The sequence below is a fragment of the Zonotrichia leucophrys genome, chromosome 1 (genome assembly GCF_028769735.1).
Source record: "Zonotrichia leucophrys gambelii isolate GWCS_2022_RI chromosome 1, RI_Zleu_2.0, whole genome shotgun sequence".
Lineage (NCBI taxonomy): Eukaryota > Metazoa > Chordata > Aves > Passeriformes > Passerellidae > Zonotrichia > Zonotrichia leucophrys.
The window spans coordinates 71,005,819-71,030,317 of NC_088169.1; the positions used below are offsets into that span (position 1 = coordinate 71,005,819).

The following is a 24,499-nucleotide window of genomic DNA, read 5'->3' on the forward strand; positions in this document are numbered from 1 at the left end:
TATGGTTATCAAACCCAGGTGCTAAAATAAAACCATCTCAGTGCAATCTTGTAGGCACTGCTGACAACACTGCTCCCCAAGCTATGTTCACCTCCTGATGAAGGTGCCTGGTGAAATTGGTCATTCCCCGCTGCCATCTGCTTTCTGAAACCTCTTAAGAATGAGCAGGAGGTTTTCCCCAGGCCTCCATCCAGGTTCTTGTCTTTTTTACTGCTGTGACTTTGTGAGAGCAGCACCTCCTTTGGACAAACTCTGTAGATATAAAAGATGGCTCTTGACCTCCCCTTTCCTTCTGCGTGACTGACCTGTATCACCTGTGCCCCCAGAGGATGGGAAGGGTACCCTCCATCCATAAGGAAGGTTCCACAGCATCCTTCTAGGGTGGTTTCCCTCCTGTAATGCCCCTGCTGGTGTTCAGTTATCATTTGTCTCAATGTGCTCTTTAAAAATAGAGCTGAGTCTGCTCCCATTAAGCAGGGCTTTGGCAGAGCTCCCTCTGAAACGCCAACAGCCATGCCTGAGTGAGGATTACTGCACTTGGCCCAGGCTTCCTATGCTAGCCAAGAAAATCCTTCTTCCTTTGACAGAATATGGTGATTTCATAGAGTAAATCTGAATGCAGAGCATATGGTTTGCACCTTATTAATCAGTGGAGAAAAAACACCTGTCATCTGAGGTTCGTTTCACAGTATGGGGGCTGACAAATAATAAATAATAATAATGTGTTCATGCTGAGGGCTCTAATCCCACCATTTATTCTCCACTAGCAGACACCTCCTTCCTTTCACTTTTCTGCTAGTGCATTTTTATTTGAAAAACAACAGGGGAGCTACTTGAGATGCTTTTTAAACTTTTTTTTTCCTCTTATCTTTCTTGTGTTTGAAATATAATATACATTCTGTATTTTTTCCAAGCTACATGTTTGTTGACTGTTAAGTGGAGTTGCAATACTTTAATATCAATTTTGGGGAAAGAAATAGGAATAATTGGTTTAGAATTTGATGCTGTGGCATCTGACTCTTATTTTTACTTGCAAATACCAGTAAGTTGGTATCTGAGACTAAAGAGATGGGACCATTTGTCAGGAATTCCTCTTGGGTCCTTAAGAAAACACAGGCATGGTTTATCAGAAGAGAAATTATTTACTTCAGTAAGCATTAGTCAAACTGTTCAAGATTTTAGGCAGCTTTCCCTTTCCCAAGTTAAATAGAAGATGGTTGCTGAGTCAAAGCTGAGTTAGCATTCACTTTTTAACTGGTGAACATGCACTGTGACATCACAGCAAATCTCCTTAAAGACTGCAGAACCAAATGTTTCGCCTGAGACAGAATTTGGTTGGTCAAGTGATACCACAATGTTGATTTTCATTATGTCAGAGAGAGTTTTGCTATCATAGAAGTAATGTTTCCTAAAAGAGATTGGAAAAAAAAAAAGGTCTCTCACATCTTCTCAATCCCCTAAAAGTTTCAGTGGATTTGAATCTGGGCATTTTTCTGCAAAGGCAAACAAAAAGATGCATTTTATAGTTTGGACAGTACTAAACCGTGATACCACTGTAGTAGGAACTAGTGAAATGCTGCAGCAGGTGAGAGTTCTGATGGGCTGCCAGTGACAGGTGCCCTCTTGCTGTCTGGCCGAAACAAATCCTGGGGCAGACAATTTGGGTGAGTGCAAGAATAGAAGGAGAGTGCAAGGAGTAGAAGGCCTCTAAAACAAATCCCTGAAGTGACAAAAACTGTAAACAGTCCTTCCATGAGGAGATCTTCTGGAATAAAGAGAGCCCTGTGGACACTCTCTGGTCCTGGTCTTGGAAGCTGTTGCCAGGAGATGCTGTTGAGCTTGCACAGCGTTGCTGTCTGTGTTGGAGGCACGCTCATCGAGATGGTTGCTGTAGCCCAACATTGCACAGACCAGAACAGACATTGCAGTGAACAGAAAAAGAGTGTTAAATGAGAGACCTAATGGGAGACTAGATTCAGATCTACTCATAGAATATCAAAGCTTTAAAAAATGCAACAGGATGCTTTTAAAATTCAGTAGATTGTCTGATACCTGGTACCAGTGAAACCTTAGATTTGATGAGAATGTGAATCTCTTTGTAACAAATGAGCCCTATTGACAGATATTCAAAAGTGCTACTTTCCTCCATTAATAGAAAGTCTCAGAGTATAAAGGTCCTTCCTTCTGTGAGGGTGAGTGGGTTGTGCCCAGAAAGCCCCAAAGAAATGTACTCTTTCCTTGGGCTGCTGCAGGACACTGAACAATAAGGGCCTTGTTCCCAAGGCAGGCTCATAGGTGTGGTTTTAAAACTGGAGTTGGGGGAAAAGTTCAAACTTCCGGAAAGTTCCCATGTAACTGACAGATGGAAACTTTCATTGTTTTTGGATGGGGTCGGGAAGCAGTGGAAATGTAGAGCTGCTTGGGGAGTGTGGATGAGACTCAAGCTTTTGCAGCATTTTGATTCCACAAGGCACAGTCAGCTGCCTAAACAGCTTGAAGTTCAATTTTAATTGTAATGTGAATAGAAAAATGTAATATGAACTCATCTTCCTGTATAGAGATCTACAGGAAAAGTCTTACATGAGCTGCCAAATGTTGAGCTTCAGCTGAGGAGCTTGGGGGTCACAGCCTTTCCCATGACATACACACAAAACCCTTGTTGCTGATAGTCCAGGATGGATGAGGGACATGAACATTTAAGGATACCCCTGGTATTCTTGTCACAGATCATCTTAGCCTGAAATTTCTTGCTGTATTAAGGTGCTTCCTGTTGATGTGACAGCAGTGAACAGGTTCCTTTGACTGAATTTTGCGTTGGCATTGCGGAGTGGTTGGGCTGCCTGGCTGTCTGCAGGCCTGTGGCAGCACTGGGAATAAGCAGGTCATGGGAAGATGACACCCAGGACTACTGGCTTGTGTGGTCAGTGCTGGATTTGCAGTGGTTATGGCAGTTGAAGACTCCGTTACGCTGGATGATCTCATGGATAAGTAAATATGGCAAAGCCACCTCGATGCAAATCAGGCAATGGGACATGGGCTTCAGTCTTCTAGGGCTTAAGCTTGTGGTCTTTGACCAAGTTGACTTATCCATGGAGAATTTAGCCAAAAATGCTAACAGGATGCTGGCCCTTGACATGGAACAAACCCAGTGGAGGTGTTTGTGTAAGTGTGAATCTACCCTTTTTTAAATGAAAGCCTGTTTTGTACATCGTACTTCCTTTGCAATGATCCAGGATGGATACACTTTTTTCCAAAAGGCTGTTTGCACTTCATGAATGTATTCTGTGAACCTTCAGCTACAGGCAGGAAAAACGAATCTGTGCTTCCGTAGCAGTATGTATATTGGCATGGAACTGCTCAGGGAAAATGAAATGGGATGCTGGGATGATTGGTCATATAATCAAATCAAGGTTCCTGCTGCCCTGCAATCACTTCCATGAGGGATATGTGATTGAAGCAATGTATTTCTGTTTGAATCCCCTCCACTTACTGGCAAAGATTTCCTGCTGTGCTTGTGACTCGGGGTGTCAAAAAAATCTCCTGTCCTTTGCTATAGTCTTCCATTCAGAACTTTCTATAAGGCCACGTCTGCAAGTCTGTCTGCTGTTTCATCATGTTTGCCCATTAGCTATTTGTGACTGTTTTACCAGCATTGTGGTGTTCTGCAGATGCTATCAATAAATGTCACTTGCCTGTCCACAATACTTTAAAAGAAATCAGGTACGTAGTTATTTTCATCTGAGTAGTTTCTAGGGAGACTACAGGATTGTGCTAGCCAGCAGGATTAACCAAATAGACGCCTCCAGAACATGTTTTCTCTATGCAAAATATAAGTGACTGGCCAAGAGAATCAAAAGTTTCACAGGGTCATTCATCAGATTCCACTTGAAAAATTGTTCAAAAAAATAATCCTGAGGGGAGTAAAGAGGAAGATGTGAGAAAAATCTGGTTGTGGGCTAGACATTCCCAGCTTTCTCCAGAGAAACTGCTGGTATCAAGCAGGCTTCAGAGGAGACAAGCTGAAATGCAAATCTATCTCTCTCTTAAGTCTTTAGAGAAGCTCTGCCACTGTGGGAGTACTGTGGGAGTGTGTTCAAATCAATCTCTAGCTTATTAGGTTGACTCAGAGGGCCTTGGTGGCTGTGTGCACTGTCCTGCCCTGGGGAGGGGAGCAGAGGGACAGGGCAGGCAGCAGACACCCTTTCTGTGCCGCATGGGCAATGCAGTGAGCAGCTCTGAGCATCAGAAGCACAGCACAGAAATTAAGGTTGCAGTGGTCTCGATCACATAACTTCAGTGATGCTTAAAACTGTTTCTAAAAGAGGTCTGTGCTCTTGAGCTCAACTCCAGTGACTGATTTCTTTTTCCTTCTTCTGCTTTTTCAGATGGGTATGCATTTTCTCAAGAAGAACACGGTGTTGTTTCCCAGTCACAAGTCGTTCGATCCTACGATACAACCAAAAGGAGATCAGAAATAGAATAAATTATTCTTTACTTGATGGGTGGTGGGAATAATGGGATTTGGATCAATGCATCCACTGTTAACACATTCATGACTAGGTTTGGCAGCAGCAGCCAAAACACCAGAGAACTCATTTCTGTGGCCTTAGCCAACAAGTTTCTGTATTCTCCCTGCAAACCTTGAGTGCATATTGTGGGGGGGAAATAATTGTTTGACTTCAGTCGCAAAGCTCTGCCTAAAGTTTTGTTTATGTTGTTATGAAGCATTTGACTGTGCTATGTGAGGTGTGAAATTAAAAACAATGTTTTACCATTATTTAAAACATTGGCATAAAGTTGTTCTGGGGGAAAAGTAGAAAATTTATGTTCCGTGAGAAATTAGCCTTTGCTTAATTGGAACGGGGTGCTGAGATTTCCTGTTTTGTTACACACAGACCAAGTGCACACGACTGCATGCAGACTTTACTCCTACTTGTATTCACTGTTAATTAATTTGGCTGAAATTTTCAACAGACCATTTGGTGTAAAAATTTTTGATTGCAACACAGTTTGTAGCTAAAAATGCTTATTTGCCTTCTTATGACAGAATAACACAAGATAGCAATCAATTACTTAGACTATTTGCCCTCTTACAGGATTTATTAGGGTTCTATCTTACAGGATTTATTAGGGTTCTATCTTAGCTTTCTGAAACCCAAATAATAGCTTACTCACACAGCCAGGATGTGGAAGTCAGAGCTTGGCAGAGCAGCTGTCTTGAGTGCATGGCATTGTACACCAAGATGAACTCAACTAGGTGCCTCCTCATAACGCTTCATGATGTATTTGGATGTGCACTTCAAGTGTAGCCTGGGACTTCCCTCCATGACCCCATTCCCAGTTTAATAGTAGAATAAAACAGTGAGAATTTCAATTTACAGGTACCATCTGGTCAGATACGTTGATAAGATGTACATGTGCGTAGGAGGCTGATAGTGTAACCCTAAGGAAGCCTTCCCCATGCCAGGAAAGAGAGGTTTGCAGAGGAGGGCAGGAGGGGATTACACACGTGCGTGCACACACATGGACACACACAGAGCTGGCCATTGTGAAGAGGAAACCTGCTGTTTGTTTGTTCAGCCAAACCAGTCCCTCTTCTAGATCTGATCCATCAACAGGCTTCCCAAAACACCCAGACCCATGAGCCCTGGAAGGAATGCTGGCTCCATGGCCTTGCTGTGCCACTGGGACAGGCATGCTGCTGCATAGATTGGGATTTTGAAGAAAAAAAAAAAAAGGCAAAAACTGGGGCATAAGTTAAAGCTGAAAGAGCTCTTAGAAAGCTTATGCTGTCCTCCAGACAAGTTCTATTAATTTTAGTCACCAAGCCACGTTTCTGAACAGTATAAAGTAAATACTGCTGTGTTTAAGCCAGGCTTCGTGGTTAATGTATATACTACATCTGTGTATTTAAAAGTTGGCGTTGTTTTTTGCCCTATTGACCATCATCCAGAGGTTTTTATTGATTTAAATATATCCGAAAGCAATTTGAATATGAATGTTTATGTTTAGCAAAGGAGAGGGAAGTTCCAGCCTGGTTTAATCTTTCTTAAGGGTTGCGAGTAAATGCCAGCGCTCAAGTGCTATAATTCAGTTTCCAGTGCCACCTCAGAGGTTCAGAGTCCCCTTCTCTTTTAGAAAAGGCAAGTTTTGCTCCTGCAGCACCAGTAAGGATTGCTCTTGAATTAGGCTGATGGCACAGAGGGAAAAGTCATCACCTTCTTTTTGCAGTGCTAATGAGACAATTATGCAATAAGGAAAATGTGCAAATAATTTTGCCATAGGCATGAATGTCAAGGGGCCAAGTGTGGATGTATGTATTTTCTGGGAGAGGAATTTTGTTTAAAGGCACAAATGCTAGTGCTGAGAATAAATAAGGGGAGAGTAAACCTGATCCCAGGAGTTTTTAAATCTTAATGCTGATATAACCTGTTAAACACTTCCCTTTATTTAGAAACCAAATCTGTTTAGGAAATGTGTGGTGTAAGCCTCTCCTCAAAACTGCTAATTGTTTCTTCCTTTTGTAAAAACACAAGGAAAATTAACTTCCCACCAAGGCAAAATGAGATCAGCTTAGTCTTTGTACTCTAAGCTACACACCAAACATTGGCATGTAAACAATTTGGAGGCTTTTCATGACGCTGCAGAAAAAAAACTTTTAAAAGCCTTAGGATAATGAAGAATGGCAAGTAAATTAGTTAAGCAGAGAATAGAAGGGATCCTGGAGTTTTTTCTGTTCTTAACTTAGGGCAGCAAAATTTTGCAGAGCGTAATGAAAGATGCTGGGGAGGAGCAGCTGTCATCTGATGTGATTTATTTTATTAGTGCAGACTATGGGCTGTATCATTTTGACCTCCCTGTAAATTGAGGTCAGTGTGTGTCACAAACAAAAACCTTCCCTAGAGTGAATGGTGGTTTAGACTGAGCTACGTGTGTTGGTTGTCAGCTCAATGGGAATTGCACATGGGATTTGTCACAGGGCTATACAGTATGTGACACTGGGGCTGGTGGGTCAGACTTTATCATCACTGTATGGCCTTAATCTCTAGCTGAGTTAATTCTGTAGAACCCACCCAGGTCAAGACCTGGCATTCTTCTTGTTCTTTGGAGTCATTACAGGAATTAATGTATTGTAATGTGCTGCAGACTGGGTGTTGGAGTTGCTTGTCTTGATGAGCAATGATGAGGTGCATTCGAGTGCTGTGTTAGCAGAAGGAGAATGACAGCTGCTCTGCATCAACAGAATTCCTTGTTCATTAGGGCAAATGCACGGAGCAGTAACAGCAGCCTTTGAAAGTGCTGTGTGAAAATGTGATCGACTCGACGGAGTATCGGAGCAGAAGGAATGGGGCATTTCTGCGTGACTGTCCAGACTTAACTACCCAGCCTTGATCAGAAAAGGCCTTCCTGAGTGGCTCTCTGCACTGACCAAAAGGAGATGGGTTTGGATACTCAGATGGAAGCGGTGATTTTCCTGAATTAGAGTTGGCTCTGTTGCTGCTTTTTATAGCACCATAATCACAGCTTGCATAGAAGCTGCTGCTCCTTTAATGATTGCCTAGTAGCAATTTAAAGCTGGGGAGCGGGAGCCCGAGCTGCTCTGAGCGCTGCTGAGGAGTCTGTTGACATTTTCTTCTCCTTGACAGGGCTTCAGGTCTTGCTGTAGGGAGCTAGAATGGGAAGTCAGTAATAACTTGTCAAGGAGAAATGGCAAATAACTAATAAAAATATCTGGCTCAAACTAAGCTGCTAATATACATAAAAATGTGTGTAGAGTTAACATGAACTCTATGGGCTGTAAATTAAGATAACAGTCAAGCCTCGCTAATCTGCAGTTTACTAGACTACACACCCCATAGTGCATGGCCAAAACGGTGCAGTCTCTTCCCTTACTTCAGCCAGCAGCTCATAGCAGATGCTGCAGGGAAGTCTCTCTTACCAAGATTACATTATTTTTTACAGCATGTACTGGAGTATGTTCGCTGGGAGACAGTCATAAAGTTGTGTAAATAAAGCAGAGAAAGCTTTATTTATATGAATATGTGAAATGTGAGGACGTGGTCAGTGGCTACACTGGGTGCAACTTGGCTCTCTATGGACAGCCCTAGAGGTGCACAGTCCTTACACTGTCCCTGTCCTGCAGTTTGCCCTTTGGGCTAACTCACTAAATCTTCTGTTTTCACATTCCCTGCAGTCATCAGTGAAGGCTAGTGATACTCTATTTACATTCTCCCTTGGTTTTATAACTAATGACTTAATTTATTCTTTAAATGCTTCGAGGAGTGTACTTCTCACAGCTCAGGTTTGAAGCAGACCAGGCATTGAATGCCTGCTTGGCCCTAAGAAGCACCTTGAGTTTATCAGATTTCTCATTAGTGTTAAGCACTGAGGGTATTTTACCTTTGTTTTGAATCATCACACAGTATCAATGCCTTAAACTTCAATCAGGTCCAGGAGAGCTCTTTGTGTCCTGTTGAGTCTAACAAGAAGTGGTGATGGTATGAAATACCTGAGGGGTTGGAGAGGAGAATTTAGCAATGGTGTATCTGGGTAGCAGTCTGCATCTAAAATACGGCACTGACCATGCATGTTCCTCAGCCTCCAGACAGTTGGACCCCTTCTGTCCTGTCAGGAAGGATTCTTACACTCACCTCTTCCCAGTATCCTGTAGACACCCAAGAGAGGCTTCACTCCCTTTCAGCATCTGTGACCAGAGCTTTATGTCCGGAGAAGGCCAGGGATAGGTCAGTACAATAGGTGACAACAAAATAAATCCATATGGGTACCTTTTCCTTATGTTACAGTAAGATTAATGGAGGCTTTGAGCTTTGTTGGCAAATGAAAACCAGAAAGTGCCCTGCACTGCTTGGCCACACAAGTGAATCCCAAAGGTGATTGCTTCTCAGTGACCTGCAGGAAACCTAGACAGCCTGAGTTTATCTGGCCAGGAATGTGCTTTTGGATGGGCTGTCTGGAGAGGTGAAGGGAAACAAAATAGATTGGCCAAGACCAGTGCTGCTGTTAGAGGTTAGTGAGGGGAGGGATTCCTCAGGCATCCGTGAAGAGCTGTGATAAAGCTGATTTCTTTGGTTCCTTCCTGTGGCTCTGGGAAGGGAGCAGAGCTGAGAATTTGTGAAGCACTGTTACCTCCTGGAACTGAGTTTGTCTGGCACCAAGCTGAGTCCTGCCAGAAGTGTTCCTTGTTTAGCATGCTTTGGCTTTAGCAGGTTGTTTCCTGGGTTATGAAGATTGCTAAATTATTTACTGGTTCCTCTTTCCCTCGTGGACTCACCAGAACTAAGCACTGGAATTATTTCAGTCCTGGGTGACAGCCCCTCATGGAGAGTTAGTGGGATTTCTGCTCAGGTGTTGCTCCTGGGCAGGTTCCTGTCTCTCAAGCTGGTGCAAGGGGCTCATTAATCACTGGATATCTTTGTGATAGTGTGTGAAACCCAGAGGTTGTTTCATTTGGATTCATGGCCTGCTCGTGTGTGGTGTGGACAGAAGGTAAAGTGGCTGAGTACTGGTGTTTATCCAAAGCCTTCTTTACGTATGAAGAGGGTGAGATAAGTTCTTCTGAAATCTGCCACAAGAGGTCCGTTCTCATTCAGCCTCTTGGTAGCCTCTAAAGAGAAACAGAAGTTAGTAAATTACAAATTCTGTGTGGGCAATCTCAGCTCTGGGCAATCACTCAGAAGTCTTACAATGAAGAAAAGTGTTAATATATTGCCAAACTGTCACTGTGCATAGCTGGAAGGTCAGCACCCTTGTAATTATGGAGCAATGAAGCCAAGGGGAAAAGCCAACATTAACAGAAAGACACGATTGTTTTAAATTCTAACTACCTTACTGGGTGGTTTTCCTGCGAAGATGTTCCAGATGTCGTCTTGGCATAAATTAATCAATTTCAAAACATCTGCTGGGTTTCTTAGAAAACATGGGAGTTTACCAGACAGTGATTGTGCTCTCCTCTGCCCTTCTGGTTGATATGTTGATTCAGAAGAGGAATAAGAGTACTTGCTGTTCTTACCATCAAGAGTTCATAGACTGCAAAGTTGCTCAAAGTTCTTGCTCAACTCTTTTTTTTCTTTTTTTTTTTAAAGGGCTCCAGTTATAAAGTAGTGAGGCAGCCAAGCCCTCTGGGACTGTGTACATGTGTGTGTTGGAAGAGATGTTTAACTTGAAAACGTCCCCCTGTCCCTCCTCCTGCCCCCAAAGTGCAGCCCATTGCACAGGGAGGTCAAATATTCAGGGTCTTGAGTGACAGGATTTTTAACAGCATCTTTTTCATCAGCGAGCCAAGTCATGTGCCCGCTTGTCTGTCATATCTGTACTCGAATTGCTCAAATATTGTTTCAGATGGGGACGTTTCAATCTGGATATGCAGAGAGGAGTGGTGCTGTGGGGGGATGTTTAATTGGCTCCCAGCAGAGCAGCAGTAGTGTGTGGGTTTTTTCCTCTAGAAGTGTTACCATTTTCAGGTCCTATTAATGTCCTCTGGTAGTTTAAATACAGCATTGCATTACAGTGGAGTTTGTTTCCCTCTCAGACTGAATACAAATGAAGGTCATTTACTTGTATTTTTAGAAGGTTCAGAAAACTTAGACAATTTGTAGCTTTGAACAGCATTGTTGACTGTTGTATGTCTGCACAAAAATATTTCCAATAAACCTTTTATTAAAGCAATCCAGCAGACCGAGGCTTGTTTGTTTTATCCCCCCACAAGCTTTGCAGCAAGAGTTCAGTGTTAAATACATTTGAGATTTAGTCTGCAAAGCTGTTGAATGGATTATTTCTATTTTTTCACGGCCTTTTGGGTGTGTTTTAAGGGCCTGCTCATTAGAGCAAGGCTTGAGTTCCTTTAATAGGTCTCAAATCAGGCCCCAAATGCAAGGCTAATATGGCAAAATAAGAATGGTACTGATGAGCTGACAGCAGATACTGGTATTTGAATAGTGTCTTCAGGGGGAAAACTATCTTTTTATACAAGCTAGGTGGAGAGAGATTCTTCTACAAATGATACACTTGATATCACCAAGGCTTCACCAAAATAAAGCTTAGAAGTCTTTTGTCCCAATTAGGTCATGTAGACACAGCAGGGGAAAATTAAGCCCTAAAAACCTTCCCTTGCCTCCTTACTTGCAGCTAAATTTGCAGTTTTAACACGGGCCCTTGAGGCTCTGAGTGTGAGGGGGAGCACAGCTCAGCGAGGAGTGAGGGGACACCATGGCAGCCGCTTTGCTCCGGAGCACAGGGCCAGGCTCCCTCCTGCTTCTGCCTGCTCAGCAACGCCACATCTCTGCTGCTGCTGCTCAGCTGATGCTGCCGAGCTCGCTGGTGTGGCCAGACCTGGAGAAGTGACCCTGGAGCTCCCTGGCCTCGAGCAGGAAGCACCACACAAGGCTCTCGTGTCTCCGGGAGCGCTGCATCCGTACGCACCGGGGTCGCCTGGCACCAACGCAGGAATGGGACTCAAGTTGTGGCTGAGGTTACATTTGCAGAAAAGGTTGGCCTTACTTGATTTTTGGTGGCCATGGGGAACATGCACTGTCAGATCCTTATAGAAAATGAAAGAGTATGAACTTTAACAAAGAGATCCCTTTGTCCAAATATTAATAGATGCTGGAATTAAACAGATTTTATCAGGAAGAAAGTGCATATTTATATGTAGTTTGGCTAAAATTTTTCCCCTTAGGGTGCTATAACTTGAGGAATAGGATTTTTCCTAATAGATTGCTGACAGAACCACTTTTAAAAGTGTAGAGAGACTTTTTTACAACAAATTATTTCTGGATTTTCTTTTTAAAATCATGGAACAGAAAGAAGCTGTAAGCCAAATCTCCCATCTTCCCTTAACAAGTCATTGCTTGACTACATTTCAAAACATTTTCATCCCAAAAGCCAGACCAGTATCTGCTTTTCCTTTGCAGGGAAATTAAAAGAGAGTGATGAACTTGTGTATCCCTGTTTTGCTGGAGTAAATGCCTGCTCCTTCCCTGGGCCTCCATAGCTGCAGCCCAGCCTGCAAGCATGTAGCAGCAGGAACTGTGCTGTTTGTAAAAGCTTCTCACACATCTGGCCAATCAATTATGCCAAAGTAAAATTGATGATAAACTTAAATAAGCCTTATTCAGTTGGTGGTGGGAGAATTGGATGCTCAGCCAACTGCTCCCTGCACTGTCGTCTCTTGTACAGCACACTAAAAGGGAAATGATTCTCAGAATTGTTAAACATAATGGATTGCTGCTTAAACCCCTTATTAGATATATTAGTTGACTAATCACCTCAGAGACTTTCCCTCTAACAGTCTGACAGGCAGGGCTGTGAGAGAGCCTAGTGCTCATGTCCCAGAGCCAAATATTTGGAGCAGCTGCTAAGTCTGTTGACGGCAGGCTTCGGTGCCTCGTACCAGAACAAAGAAGAATCAAAGTCCCTAAACCTGTAGATTAATGCTCAAGTCTGAAATGGGAGCATTAAAAAATAGAAGTGTAACTGAGAAAGGTCTGGCTGAGGAATGTTAAGCAAGAAGATTTCAGAAACATAATCCCTTTTAGTGAGTGCTGCTGTGGCAGTACCCAGTGACCAGCCCTCCCTCCAGCACAGCCCCATGCCTCTTTGAGTTCCCTCAGCATTTGGGGTGCAACAAGTCCTCAGAAACCTGGAAGGAGTGGTGAGTGCCCTCCTCAGCAGAAATACAGGACTGCAGAGAAACAAGGCTTTAAAAACCCCTGAACGACAGGGTTGGTTTTTGGCTGTTCACACTGAGCAAGGAGCTCAAGGGCAGATGAGGAGTGGGCTGTGTCCCAGGTAAGGGAATGGTGAACAGTGCTGGGGAGACCTTGCTGCAGTGGCCATGCCCAGCCAGGACCTTCACCATGAGGAAGCTCGAAGGGAGGGAGCTCATGTTGCATTTTTCTTGCCATGACTCTCTAAGGATGGTGGGGTGAGAGTCAGAGGTGGTCATGGTTCCCCTCTGGATTTCCCTTGGTGTTTGGTGCTGTCCCTGTTTGGTGCCATGCCAGAGTGGTGGGAGCACTGAGCTTCCTGGCTCACACGAAGCAGCCCTCAAGTGAAGAAGCTCCGACCTTTCAGGGCAGAGCGGCACTTAAATCCTGCAGTGGCGAGTCTGGGAGCCTCAGCTCTCACAGCCACCTTGTCTGATGGCTCAGCTGGCACTGGCCTACAGCCTCATCAAAAATGTGCAGCACAGCTGTCACAGTAAACCAAGACTGCTTTGTTGGTCCTGTGGAGCTGCTGGTACTTGCTGGTATCGAGTGCAGGCAGCAGGAGCACCCCCCAGTTCCTCAGGAGAAAGGGGATTCTGGGCTGGGTTTGTAACTGTGCTGCTCCATCTCACTCCTTCCTTTCTCCACACTGGAAGGAATTGCCTGTAAGCTCCTGAAAACATGCCTTAGTCCTTGAAAAACCACAGTGTGATCCTAGTGCCAGCTCATTTGGATGTGCCAGGTATCAGAGCTTGAGCTGCCTACTGCTCTCATACTGCTCACTAAATCCTGTGCAATGACTGTGTGTATTTGCCCATCGACAGTGAGGGTGGGCTTCAGCTGTGAAACTGAGAGCCTGATTCTGACTGCTCAGTAAATCTACAGCAGTTGCTTTTGGTTTGCAGCAATGTAAATTGGAATTATTTTCCCCCCATAATGAGATATTTACAATCACACATAGACTGTCTGATTGTGTGAAGTCAATAGGATTCTGTCTCTCAAAAGCAAATATTGAGGGAATTAGCAGCTGCATAAGCCAATATTTACCATTTGGATACTGAATCATAGCAGAGTCTGCACAACACACCAACATCCTCATCTTGTCCTGCAACAAGTCAGGCCTGACCCGTGCCAGCATCTGCAGCACCAGCGAGCTCTGGGAAGTTTGTGGCCCAGCTAAGCTGTGCTCTGCACCCAGCAGAATCAAACACTCTGCCACATTGTCCCCATCAGCTTTCAGAGCTCTTCCTAAACCTGACAGAAGGAAATTTAAGTACCCCACCCCTGGAGGTGCTCAAGGCTAGGCTGGGTGGGACACTGAGAACTAGACTATCTTTAGGGTCCCCTCCAATACAGCCAATTTTTTATAATCCTGTGAAGCTGCTCTATATCTTGAAAGGGAGATAGAGAAGTATTTTTAATTTATTGCTACATTATTGTCATCTTATTGCAGAAGTTCCATACCTTCTTGGTGATTTCTCATGGACAGCTCCTCACAGCACAGTCAATAAACTCCATCTCACTCCTCACCCAGCTTACCCACTCTTCTATAGCACTCCTCATTATTGGACACAGCTGTGGCCCATTAAGGGCAGGCCTGTTCCTAATCTTTGGTGATTAGAACAGCTGCAACTCCTCAGGTGTGAGACTACCTTCTGCATTATATTTTCTTGCATTCTATCCCTGCACACTGCATTATTACTGGTTTCTGACATGATGCTCACTTGCCCTGGTTTAATAGCAGTGATATGATCCAAAGTAGTGCCTTCTTGTTTTTTTTTTTTTTTTCAAATTAACCTAGAGAGGCAAACCAGGGTGGGCCATGCCCTGAGCTGGTTCAGCACTAAACATGAGGAAGGTTTGATGGAAAGCAACTTACCTGTTGAATTAAACATTTTTCAGTTTAATGTATCACTGTTTGCCTTGATTTTGCTGGAGGTTTTTTGAAGGACTGATAACAGGCAATAAGAAACTATTTACTTGAAAGTAAAGGATTATCATGTTTAGGAGAAAAATGTTATTGCTATTCTTTCTTGAATGTTTGAAATCTCTTTTTGCTATTATAAGCCTAAATGGTGTCACTGCAACAGCCTGTGATGGCAGACAAGATTTCAAGGTTTCAGGTGAGTTTTCTTTTGTATTTCCTGATGTGTTATGGACAATACAAACAGAAAGGAACATGTGTCCTTGGTGAGCTGGATGTGCCCAGTGCAGAAAGTGACTGCTTTGAGTTGTTACCTGCATGGCTTCATCTCATCAGAAATAGCCACCCAAATTGATTAATATTAAACATAAAGTCAACTAACTTTCTTTTGACAAAGAGAGCAGCCAGTACAATGCTGGAGGCACTTGGAATCTGAGAGCTGTGACTCCTGTTACACTCCAGAGAGGTTTGTCTGCCCTCGTCTAATGAAAATCAGGGAGTAAGAGGATACTTGGCCTCTTGCACACCTAGCAACTTTTCAGCCATGCCTAGTGGAATGTTTGCTGCCTTGCCCTCAGTATTTGGAAGATATCACCTTTGATCTTAAGTGGGAAGGTATTTTCCAAATGAAGCTGTGCCTCTGCCCATGAACTGATGCCCCAGATGTTCCCATCCAGCCCAGCTGCCCCCACAAGAGGTCTGGCTCAGCAGGGACAAGCACGAGATGGAAATGACATGAGGGCCAGGGAAAACATTGCAAACAAGCCAGCATGGAGAAGCTGGAGAAGGTGAGAGATGCAAGGTCACTAGCCAGGTGAAAAAGGCCTGGGGTCAGGTCAGTATGCTGGGATTTTCAAGGTATAAAGGACAAACTTCTGTGGGCAAATCACAAAACCAGTAAGTGTTGGCACAGGAAGGGGGATCTCTGCAGCAAGGGGAGAAAATCCATCCCTGTGCAGGGCTGTAGTGGCTTCCCAGGGATGGGTGGGAGGGAAGCTGTGTCCCCCAGGAGATGGGGAACTGGCACACCCCAGGGTGCTGGCAAGACATCGCCTGTGCCACTCTCACCTCCAGGCTGGCTGCAGACAGGCCAGCACTATGCAGTGTTTGGTGCAGAGCAGCCACACCACAGTGCTGGCTCACCTGAGGCCTCCTCACTGGAGCCCACAGCGGTGTTCTGTGGCACACAACCCAGCACGATGGGCTTGTCCCCATTGCTGAGGCACAGGAGGCTGTTACAGCACCAGTGGCTGCTGTTATCTGGCCATTCAGGCTGCACAGAAATACTGTCACAAGGATTAAATGCTCTCCTATGGGACAGGGGACACTGAGCCTCCAGGATGGCCAGGGTTCCATGGAACTGGCTCCATTCAGTGTAGATGGGGAAGGGGAGAAAGTATGGCACATGTTTATGTGATTTGTTGAGTCCATTTGCAAGTGATCCTGGGTGGGAAAATGCTGCAAACCCCACTGAGGACAGAGAAATATTACAAAGAGACCTACTGAGAAGCAGGAAATATGAAGAGGAAACAATAAAATGAGATTCAGCTTGGAAAAATAGAAGGGAACACATGTGGGGAATAATATTTAGTAATAACTTCAGTGGGAGGAAAAGAGTGGAAAGGCAGAAAATCTGGAGGGAGAAGAGCTCCAGGAAGATCAAAAGTGAGCAGCAAATGAGACATTTTGCAAGGGAGGTGCTGAGGTTAATGTGCTGAGCTGAGACCTGCTCCCTGGCTTGCTCCCCTTGGGCATCGTGGGCCACATTGCACAACCTCCACTGTCCCCTGGTGACCGTGGCACAGCTGGTGGCAGCTGGACAGGGCCACACAAGCCCCTGCTAAGGGGCTCTGTCCCCTGAGGTGCCAGCTCACAGGGGAGGCATTCCAGAGTGTTTGTGTGGGTGCTGGGAGGGGATCCTGTCACTGGCGATGCTTTCCTGCTCTTCTCTGCGTGGCTCAGTGGTTTGGGCACAGGATTGCCTACAGCCACCTCGGGGCACCGCTGTGCCCACAGGTCCCCTTGTGAGGACACCACCAGCCTGGTGCACGCAGGGCCAACCAGCACCAGCCCAGCCTGTGGGGATTGCCAGCTTTTCCCCACCCTCCCCACTGCTTGCTGTGCACACCAACTCCGGCACGGCACAAAAAGAAAACATCTGCCAAGGGCGAAGCTGCTCCGCAGATAAAAAACACAAGAAAAAGCTTTAACACAAATTGTCGGCCTCCCCCGCTGCGCAGTGCTCGTCACCTCAGCACATCTGCTCCCAGCCATGGCTGACCCCCTCCTTCCCTGCCAGCTTTCTGCTCCCAGCCTTGCTGCCTCACCTCCCCCAAACACCAGGGAGCTGTGGCATTTTGGAATGTGCAATGTAGAGCCTGACCAAGGTGATGCTCTTCCCAGACTGCTCTTCCCTACTTTTCTGAGTTATAAACATTGAGATCCAACAGTCACTCCATTTCCTCTCCCTGCCCTTTAGGCTCCTCCAGCCACTCACCTGCCCACAGAGTGCAATGCCAGCATCTCCAGCAGCAAGAGGGAGCAAACACCAGGAAAGCGGAGTGGCCTCATCCCAGACTGAGCTATGGCACTACAGGGCTTTGGTTCTGGTCTCACTTCTGAGGATGGAGTTTGCTCTAGCAAGAAGGGTCCCCATGCAGAGGACAGCGGGGACAGCACAGCCACTTACTGAGAGTTACACACTCAAAATGCTCAGCTGGTGACTGTGAATCCAACTGAAAACAAAATTCTCAGAAAATGCCATTTGATGCAGAGTATTTGGCATTCTTTGACAAGAGGGAACTTGATAAGCCCACAGGCTCTCACCCATCCTGCTCCCACCACTGCTCCCCAGCCATCTGAGAGGCGAGGGATCCCCAGCTCAGCTGATGCTCAGACACCATCTCCCTGTGCCCCTTCTCCCCAAAAATATCCCCTCAGAACACGCCCCACTGCAGCACACTGTTCAGACATGTAATTTGTTGGGTTTACTGTTATTCTTTAGAAACACAGCAAAAAGTTCAAACTTTTGGTTTTGCCAGTCTGGAGAGGGGGGCTGGTCAGATGTTCTTTTTGGGGACACAGGAAAGCAAAGCATTAGCTAAAAAAATAAAATCCCTATGACAAAGCAAACAAAACCAAAGTCACACCATAAAGTATTTATTAAGAAACAAAGGGGGCTTTTTTCTTCAGTTGTAAGAAACACTTTAAAGCAAGTGCTCTTTCAGAGATTTAAAAGCTATATCAAATGGTAACATTGGTTTTACATTATTGTACATGACATTAAAAAAAAAACACCACATCTCACAAAATTCCTTTTATTAGAGCTCACGTTTCTCTGCCTTCAGTTGTAAATTAATTTCTACAGACTTAAATTTAAGTTATTCTTTTTTTTTTAAACAAGTAAACAATATACAAAGATTCACCTGAATTCTGTAGGTCAGAGGAGGTGTCCTTGGCAGGGCCTGTGCAAGGCAGGCAGAGGGGGGAGCTGACTTGGTTCTCAGCTGGGCAGGGTCAGTGGCACAGCACCAGGGCTCACCCAGGGCCACCTCCTGCTGCCAGGGAAGCACACGGAGCTGCCCCTGTGCCTGCTGCCAGCCCAGCGTGACCCCACTGCAACGTGGGCAGGTGGAGACCCACACCCCCAGAGAATGCAGGGGGTCCTTCAGAAGCCTGGAGCACCCAGCTCTGGAGCTCCCACTGCCCACAAGATGCCCGAGCACCGAGCTGTGCAGCATCCGACACCGCCAGCAGCCGGGCGCCGCTTCCCAAAGACACCCAGCCTGCCTGGAGAGGAAGCCAGGTCTCACAAACCAACCTTTCTGCCCAGATCCTGCACACTGACTGGGAGATCACAGCCAGGAACAACAGATCTGGGATAAATTACCTATTCATTTCCCCGTGTCAGTGGCCAAACCACGGCTGCCTGGTGCAGACGGCCTGTGTGTGGCGTGTTTATGAGTAAACCATTGCGTTTGGCAATGCATCTGCACCTTCTGTGTCATTTAAAAACAGACATACAAAACATAGCATCACAGTTATTGCTACATATTGATACAGTATCAGACAATAGGAAACCTTTTGTCAGCACTGGTCTGGCTACAGTAACTGCTTGGGTTTTGCACAGGGCCTCAAGTCTTCTGCGGCACTGTTTTGGCTGAGGAGCAAATGGATGGAAATGCAGAGGTTACATTTCTAGAGACAAAACCAGCCTTTCTGTCAGCAAAGCTTTGCTGCATTTGGAGTGATATAATTAGAATGATCTGATTGTTTGCTGCCTCTTCAATCTGGAGAGGTGTTTTCCCCAGATGAAGCAAAGCAGGACAGAGCCAGCAGCTCCAGTGTTAAGTGTCCCTGCTGTCTGCAGCTCACTACCTCCATGACCCTTGTGACACCACAAGCACCTTTGTCCCTTGGTTGGGTCTTTTTCCTTATTTTTAAATACAGCTGTGCCTTCCTAATCCCCTGCCACGTGTAAAGAAGAAAAGGGGATGGATTTCAAACCTCCACCAACCCATTCACATCCCAACTGGGTTTTGTTTAACACTCTCCCACTCCCACAGGGTGGGGCAGGGGACTCAGAATGGGCTCATGGGGACAAGATAAACTACATTTTCCTACAGGCAGACTCCAATGCAAGCAGGCTTTGGGGCTGACACCTTCGTGGACATTCACACGAGTTTCCTGTTTCATGGGAAGGGAGGTTGAATCAGGCATGTTTGGAATCACAGTCTGACCTTCCTCTGCCAAGGCAGGTTCAGTTCAGACACTGCCAGCTGTACCAAGAGCTTTGCTGAGTGTCACAAAGAGCGAGCACCTCATACCCTGGTTTTAGTAAAATGTTCACAAAGATAAAGTCTGTGCAAACCACTACTGGGTACTGATCTTGACACAAAACCAAATTAATGAAGGGTTTCAAGTGCACTGTAAAGAAGAGCAGAATAATTCACTCTTCCAATTCCTAAAAAATACAAGGAAAATTGGTCTTTGCAAGACCAAGCTTCTGGTGGCATTTCACCCCAAAGTGGGTGTGTGTAAGAAGCCACGGTGGCTGGGCACACAGGGATTGCACTGCTTGGCTCTCAGTTGTGATTGTCTGTGAAGCAACGGGAAACGTCATTACGGAGCTGGGAGCAGAGAGGTTTCTGAAGTACTGTGGTCTGGTACAGTGGAACAAAACTCTTTCTAGAATTAATTAGGCAAATACTTGTGACCATGTCATACCTGAAGGGCACTTTACGGCTCTGACATTTATCTCACAAGCACAGTGATCTGAAATACATATGCATTTCCAGCGTAATCCTTCGCCGCCGTAAATCACGCGCTGGAATGAGAGCGTATCTGGCAACGTTAATTCCGAGATATCATCCTTACAGTTCCTGGCAACAGACCTCGATGAAAATAAATGGTTTATAAACACCGTCTGACATGCATGAGCCTTTCAAAATTATTTACAAGTGGTGTTCTGGGAGCTTTGTTCCAAGGAAGTATTTCTCCTCCATTCAGTTCAGATATTAAAACAGGCTGGGTGGGGATGGGGAGGGCGGCAGCGCTACACAGTCACAGCCGGGTACATCTTCTGCTCGCTGTTGGTGTGTGGGAAGGGAGACTGGATCTGCCTGTAGCCGCCCTGCAGGCCGTCCAGGAAGGGGGGCACGGGGCTCAGCGGCACGGGGTCGTGCTGCACGGCGTAGCCCACGTACTGCGGGTGCAGGAACTGGCCCTGGTGTGGCACGATCTGCGTGGCCTGCTGGCAGTTCAGCACCGAGAAGTTCGTGGGCATGTTGACGTAGACATTGTTCATGGTCCCTTCCGGCAGGCAGCAGTTGGTCTGGGACCTGGTCGGGGGAGCTCTGGCCCCCGAGTTGGCGCTGGAGCTGGAGCTGGCAGCCGTGCTCGACTGGCGGGAGGAGGAGCCCCGGGAGGTGCTGGCACTTGGGATCATGGGGATCGTCTCCATCAGGCGGGTGCCCGCAGGGGCTCGGCTCTGCTGGGGCTCCTGCTTGGGCCGCAGGCACCTGCAGCAGCAAGCTGCCACCAGCGACCCCAGGATGATGAAGGCGACAAACACAGATCCCACGATAAGGAACGGCACGTAGATGGGCACTGCAACAGCAAGGAAAACATTGTCACCATGGGCCAAGGACAAACCTCAGCAATCCCCCCTCATCCAAGCAGAGCCCACTTCCTCCCAGCACAGGTCAACACAAGCAGAGCATTTTATACCAGAATGATGAAAAGGGCTGTTAAACCCAAAGGCTTCTATTTCTCTCCTGTTGGTGACGGTCTAGTTCACAGCAACCACTGCTCCACATTTCATCAAATCATGTCTCCAATTATGTCTTACTGGAACAATCAGGCACAATACAGCTGGGTTTGAACAGTGCCTTAGGGAGATACTTTGGGGCAGGATCCCTGCTGGGGGCTCAGGATCACAGGGCAGTCAAACCCTGGTGCCACACGACATCCCTCTCCACCACCAGCCCACTCTGGCTGCTGTCAGCCCGCTGGGGCAGGGTGACAGCCAGGCAGCAACCAGACAGTAATCACAGGGCCTCTGGCACCCCACAACTCTGGGGATGAATGTCCACCTGCTCTGCACTTCAGCCCCAGGTGTAGGGAGAAACCTAGTGCAGTCAGTGCAGGCAGTGCAGAAACAGCACCATGCTGCAAAGGGGCAGCATTCCTCCTTGTGAGGCCTAATGACGGGACATCAGGGCAGGAGGACTGAGGGTGGGCAAGGGGTGGGAGCAGAAAGTATGGATGATGCTCACTGGAGGCATCAGGAGCCACCAAGGATGGTAAGCATCATCCTTGGAACAATCTGGGCTACACATAGAGATTTCACAGAATACACCTGAGTTGGAAAGGACACACAAAATCATTGAGTCCAACCCTTTAGTGAATGGCCCATATGGGGATCAGACCCACAATGGTGTTATACAAGCGCCATGCTCTATCCAACTGAGATAATCCTTTCTGCAGTCCCAGGGAAAAAGCTTTTTTCTCTGCCTCAGTAAGAAATGTACATGGATATATCCACAAATAACAAAGGGAAGGTGTCTCCCTTCAGTGCTTGTGAATGCTCTCAGCAACATGCCTGGAGTTCATCATTTCCACCAAAACCTGGCAGCTCCAAGACTCAGGCAGGGCTTTGGATCCCTGCTTGACCCTGTCTGACCCTGCTAAGGTAGCTACTGCTAATGACCTGCAAGTTAATCAGTGCCAGCACAGGGCAATGGCTCCCAAACCTGCAAAGCAATAAATTTTAAATAAAAAAATAGTTACAAAAATGCATTGTTCTCAGAACTGGGGGGGGGGGGGGTTATCTGTCTGCTCAAGTCAGAATGCTTCCTGGCACAGCTGGTGAGATGAAGCGAGTTATAAACAAAAGGCCACTTCTCCTCCATCACTTTGGTGCTTTTAAACAAAAGGCTGTAAAACATCATCTCCACTTCTGCACTTGGCGCCACAGCAGCTCTCGAGCAGGTGCACACACTTGCTCCACACTGTAATGTGCAAGTTTTCCAGGAGTAAATCTGTCCTAATTATAACATCACTTCAGGCTACTTCTCCTGCACTCAGCACGTGTGGATGGCAGCAAGGGTGCTGGGGAGCCACCGGGGCTTTTTTAAACAGCAGTAGAAAGACTTGAGTTTATCCTTGAAATTCAATCTTGTAAAACCAGTCCTAAGTGGGGATATCAGAGCTGAAAGAACATACACAATTACAGTGGGGACCAGCCAGAGTCCTTTTGAAATATCCTGTTACTTTTTCTGATCTGCTCATGGGGGTTGTCTCATTTTTCCTTGCCTTTTCAATGGGGAGCTCAACCACGGCTGAGGAGCCCGTTCAAAGCGGCGGCAGAGCTGTGCCAGGCCGAGACGGCTGGCCCGGGACCCAGGGGAGTGGTGTCACCTGCTCTGACAGAGACGTGGCTGGGATTTCCAGCAGCAGGGACGGGAAAGGCAGGCCTTCACTGGGCACTCCTCCCGTGTGAGAGCCCGGCCAGCGCCGGCTCCGTCCGTGCCGCCGCACCACTCGACGGAGGAGCACCGGCGGCAAGGGGGGAAGGGGCGGGCAGGAAGATCGCCGCGAACCCGCGACGGCTCCCGCGGAGCCGCCGAGCCGGAGACACCGCGGGGCCGTCCTGCCCGGCCGGGGCCGCCTCACCTGCCGCGCCGTCGGGGCCGTCCTTGCCGGGGCGGCCCGGCTCGCCGCCGCCCTGCCGCCGGTCGTTGTCGCAGGCGCCCTGGTCGAGGCGCGCCTCGGCGCTGGAGCAGCAGTAGCGGAGCGCGCAGCTGCCGCAGCAGATGGTGGCGTCGCCGCCGTCGAAGCGCTCGGGGCACTGGAAGCCGTCCCGCCAGCCGCCCTGCCCGTCCAGCCAGCCGTGGCAGTACTCGCCGCTGGCCGCGGCCCCCGCCGGCAGCAGCCAGCCCAGCGCCGCCAGCAGCAGCCAGCCCCGCATGGCGCCGCCGGGGGGGCGGCCGCTCCGTCAGGGCCCCGCCGCGCCGGGGCAGCGCCGCCCGGCCCCCCGGGGCAGGCAGCCGCCGCGCTGCGGGGACTCTGGCCGCGGGTCCCGCCGCCGCCGCATGCCCGGGGCCGGCCCGCGGGGTGCGGAGCCGCCGCCCGGGGCGCACCGGCGGAGCCGGGGGCGCCGCTACTCCGCTCTCGCTCCCCGCCGCCTCGCCGCGCCCTCCTCCGCGCCCATGGGCGAGGGACGGCGGGAGCCCGCGATCCTCCCACGGACGGAGCGGGTCGGGCGCGCCGAGCCCACACCGCGCTGTTCCCGGTACGCCCCGTCCGGCGCCGCGCCCGCTCAGCGCGGGGGGCGCCGCGCCCGCACTTATAGCCGGTGGGGGCGGCGCAGCGCGCATGCGCCCGCCCCGCCCGACGGGGCGGTACCAGCGCGCGGGCGGCGGTGGCGGCGGCGGCCGGTGCGCGGGGGAAGCAGCCGCCGTCCCGCCGGACACCGACACTGCTCCGGCACCGGCACCCGAGACAGCCCCGCAACGTGTACTTGGCGCACGACTTGTTAAAAGTCAGTGGCAGCCGGAGGCCGGGCACTAGGATGCACCTTCAGCTGCTGAAGTGTCAGTAAAGTCTGTGGTTTCTCGCTCCCTGTGAGACGGCTGTCGTGACACCAAGCACAACTCTGGCTTACAATGCATAGCATCAAGTAAAAAAAAATACTTCTTTTAAGAAAAAGGCACAAACACGGAAGCTCCGATAAGTAGCACTGGTTCTAAATTCCGCTGTAAAGGCAGATCACTGGGAGGAAGGTGACTGCAAAGCGTTGTGTATTTCACTCTTTCAAGCTTTTCTTCTTCAATTTAGTCATTGCCCTTCTCCCTCCATCTTCATCCCCTCTTTTGTTCTCATTTCAGCCAGTGTTTGCCAGCTACGGGCTTTCACTGAATTGCTGCTCTGGAGCACCAGATTCTGGTCAAATTCGGGACCAGGTAAATGCATTCTGCCCCTCAGCTTCGCTGCTCTTCCTGGGGAGTCCTTTTCCAGCCGTGGCCCTTCTGCAGCTCAGCCCATGGCTGGAGCTGTGCTGCTGTAAGGGCAGGGTGCAGAGGTGGTCCCATACACCTCATACCTTACTTACCTCAGAGACGATCAGTAACCCGGAGCAGCTAACCTTTGGAAAAGTTTGCACTTACCACGATGGAAATGGGGCGGCAGCACCACAGGTTTTACATCACCCAATCAGCCCAGCTGGGTGAATGAGAAGAAACATGCAGTGATTCATCTGATGGGGTCTGAGATGCTCCACCTCAAATCCTGAGTAGCAGCTGCCCAGAGCTGTCAGCTCCAGAACGAGGAGCCCCCCACAGACAGCCCT

The 24,499-nt window shown here is 47.9% G+C and overlaps 2 protein-coding genes across 4 annotated transcripts in view; one reads left to right on the top strand and one right to left on the bottom strand.

The window, feature by feature from the left end:
- The window catches only part of ATP8A2 (ATPase phospholipid transporting 8A2), a 308,865-nt gene extending 304,088 nt beyond the window's left edge, over positions 1 to 4,777 (top strand). For all 3 annotated transcript variants that reach the window (XM_064717090.1, XM_064717096.1, XM_064717105.1), the window contains one exon: positions 4,386 to 4,777. In XM_064717090.1, the coding sequence (XP_064573160.1) occupies positions 4,386 to 4,483 (98 nt within the window). In that variant the 3' untranslated portion in view covers positions 4,484 to 4,777. The remainder of the gene's footprint in view (positions 1 to 4,385) is intronic.
- Positions 4,778 to 17,792: 13,015 nt separating this feature from the next.
- SHISA2 (shisa family member 2) lies at positions 17,793 to 23,119 on the bottom strand. Its single transcript, XM_064737502.1, has 2 exons — positions 22,825 to 23,119; positions 17,793 to 20,757 (listed from the first exon to the last, which is right to left on the bottom strand). The coding sequence occupies exons 1-2, from the start codon at positions 23,117 to 23,119 to the stop codon at positions 20,204 to 20,206; spliced, it is 849 nt and encodes a 282-aa protein (XP_064593572.1). The 3' UTR covers positions 17,793 to 20,203.
- Between the last annotated feature and the right edge of the window lie 1,380 nt (positions 23,120 to 24,499).

Excerpts from the sequence above, each read along its gene's own strand:
- SHISA2 (XM_064737502.1), bottom strand. The coding sequence starts at position 23,119 with ATGCGGGGCTGGCTGCTGCTGGCGGCGCTGGGCTGGCTGCTGCCGGCG. Across the intron at positions 20,758-22,824 it reads CGGCCCCGACGGCGCGGCAG|TGCCCATCTACGTGCCGTTC; the intron begins GTGAGGCGGCCC and ends TTGCTGTTGCAG.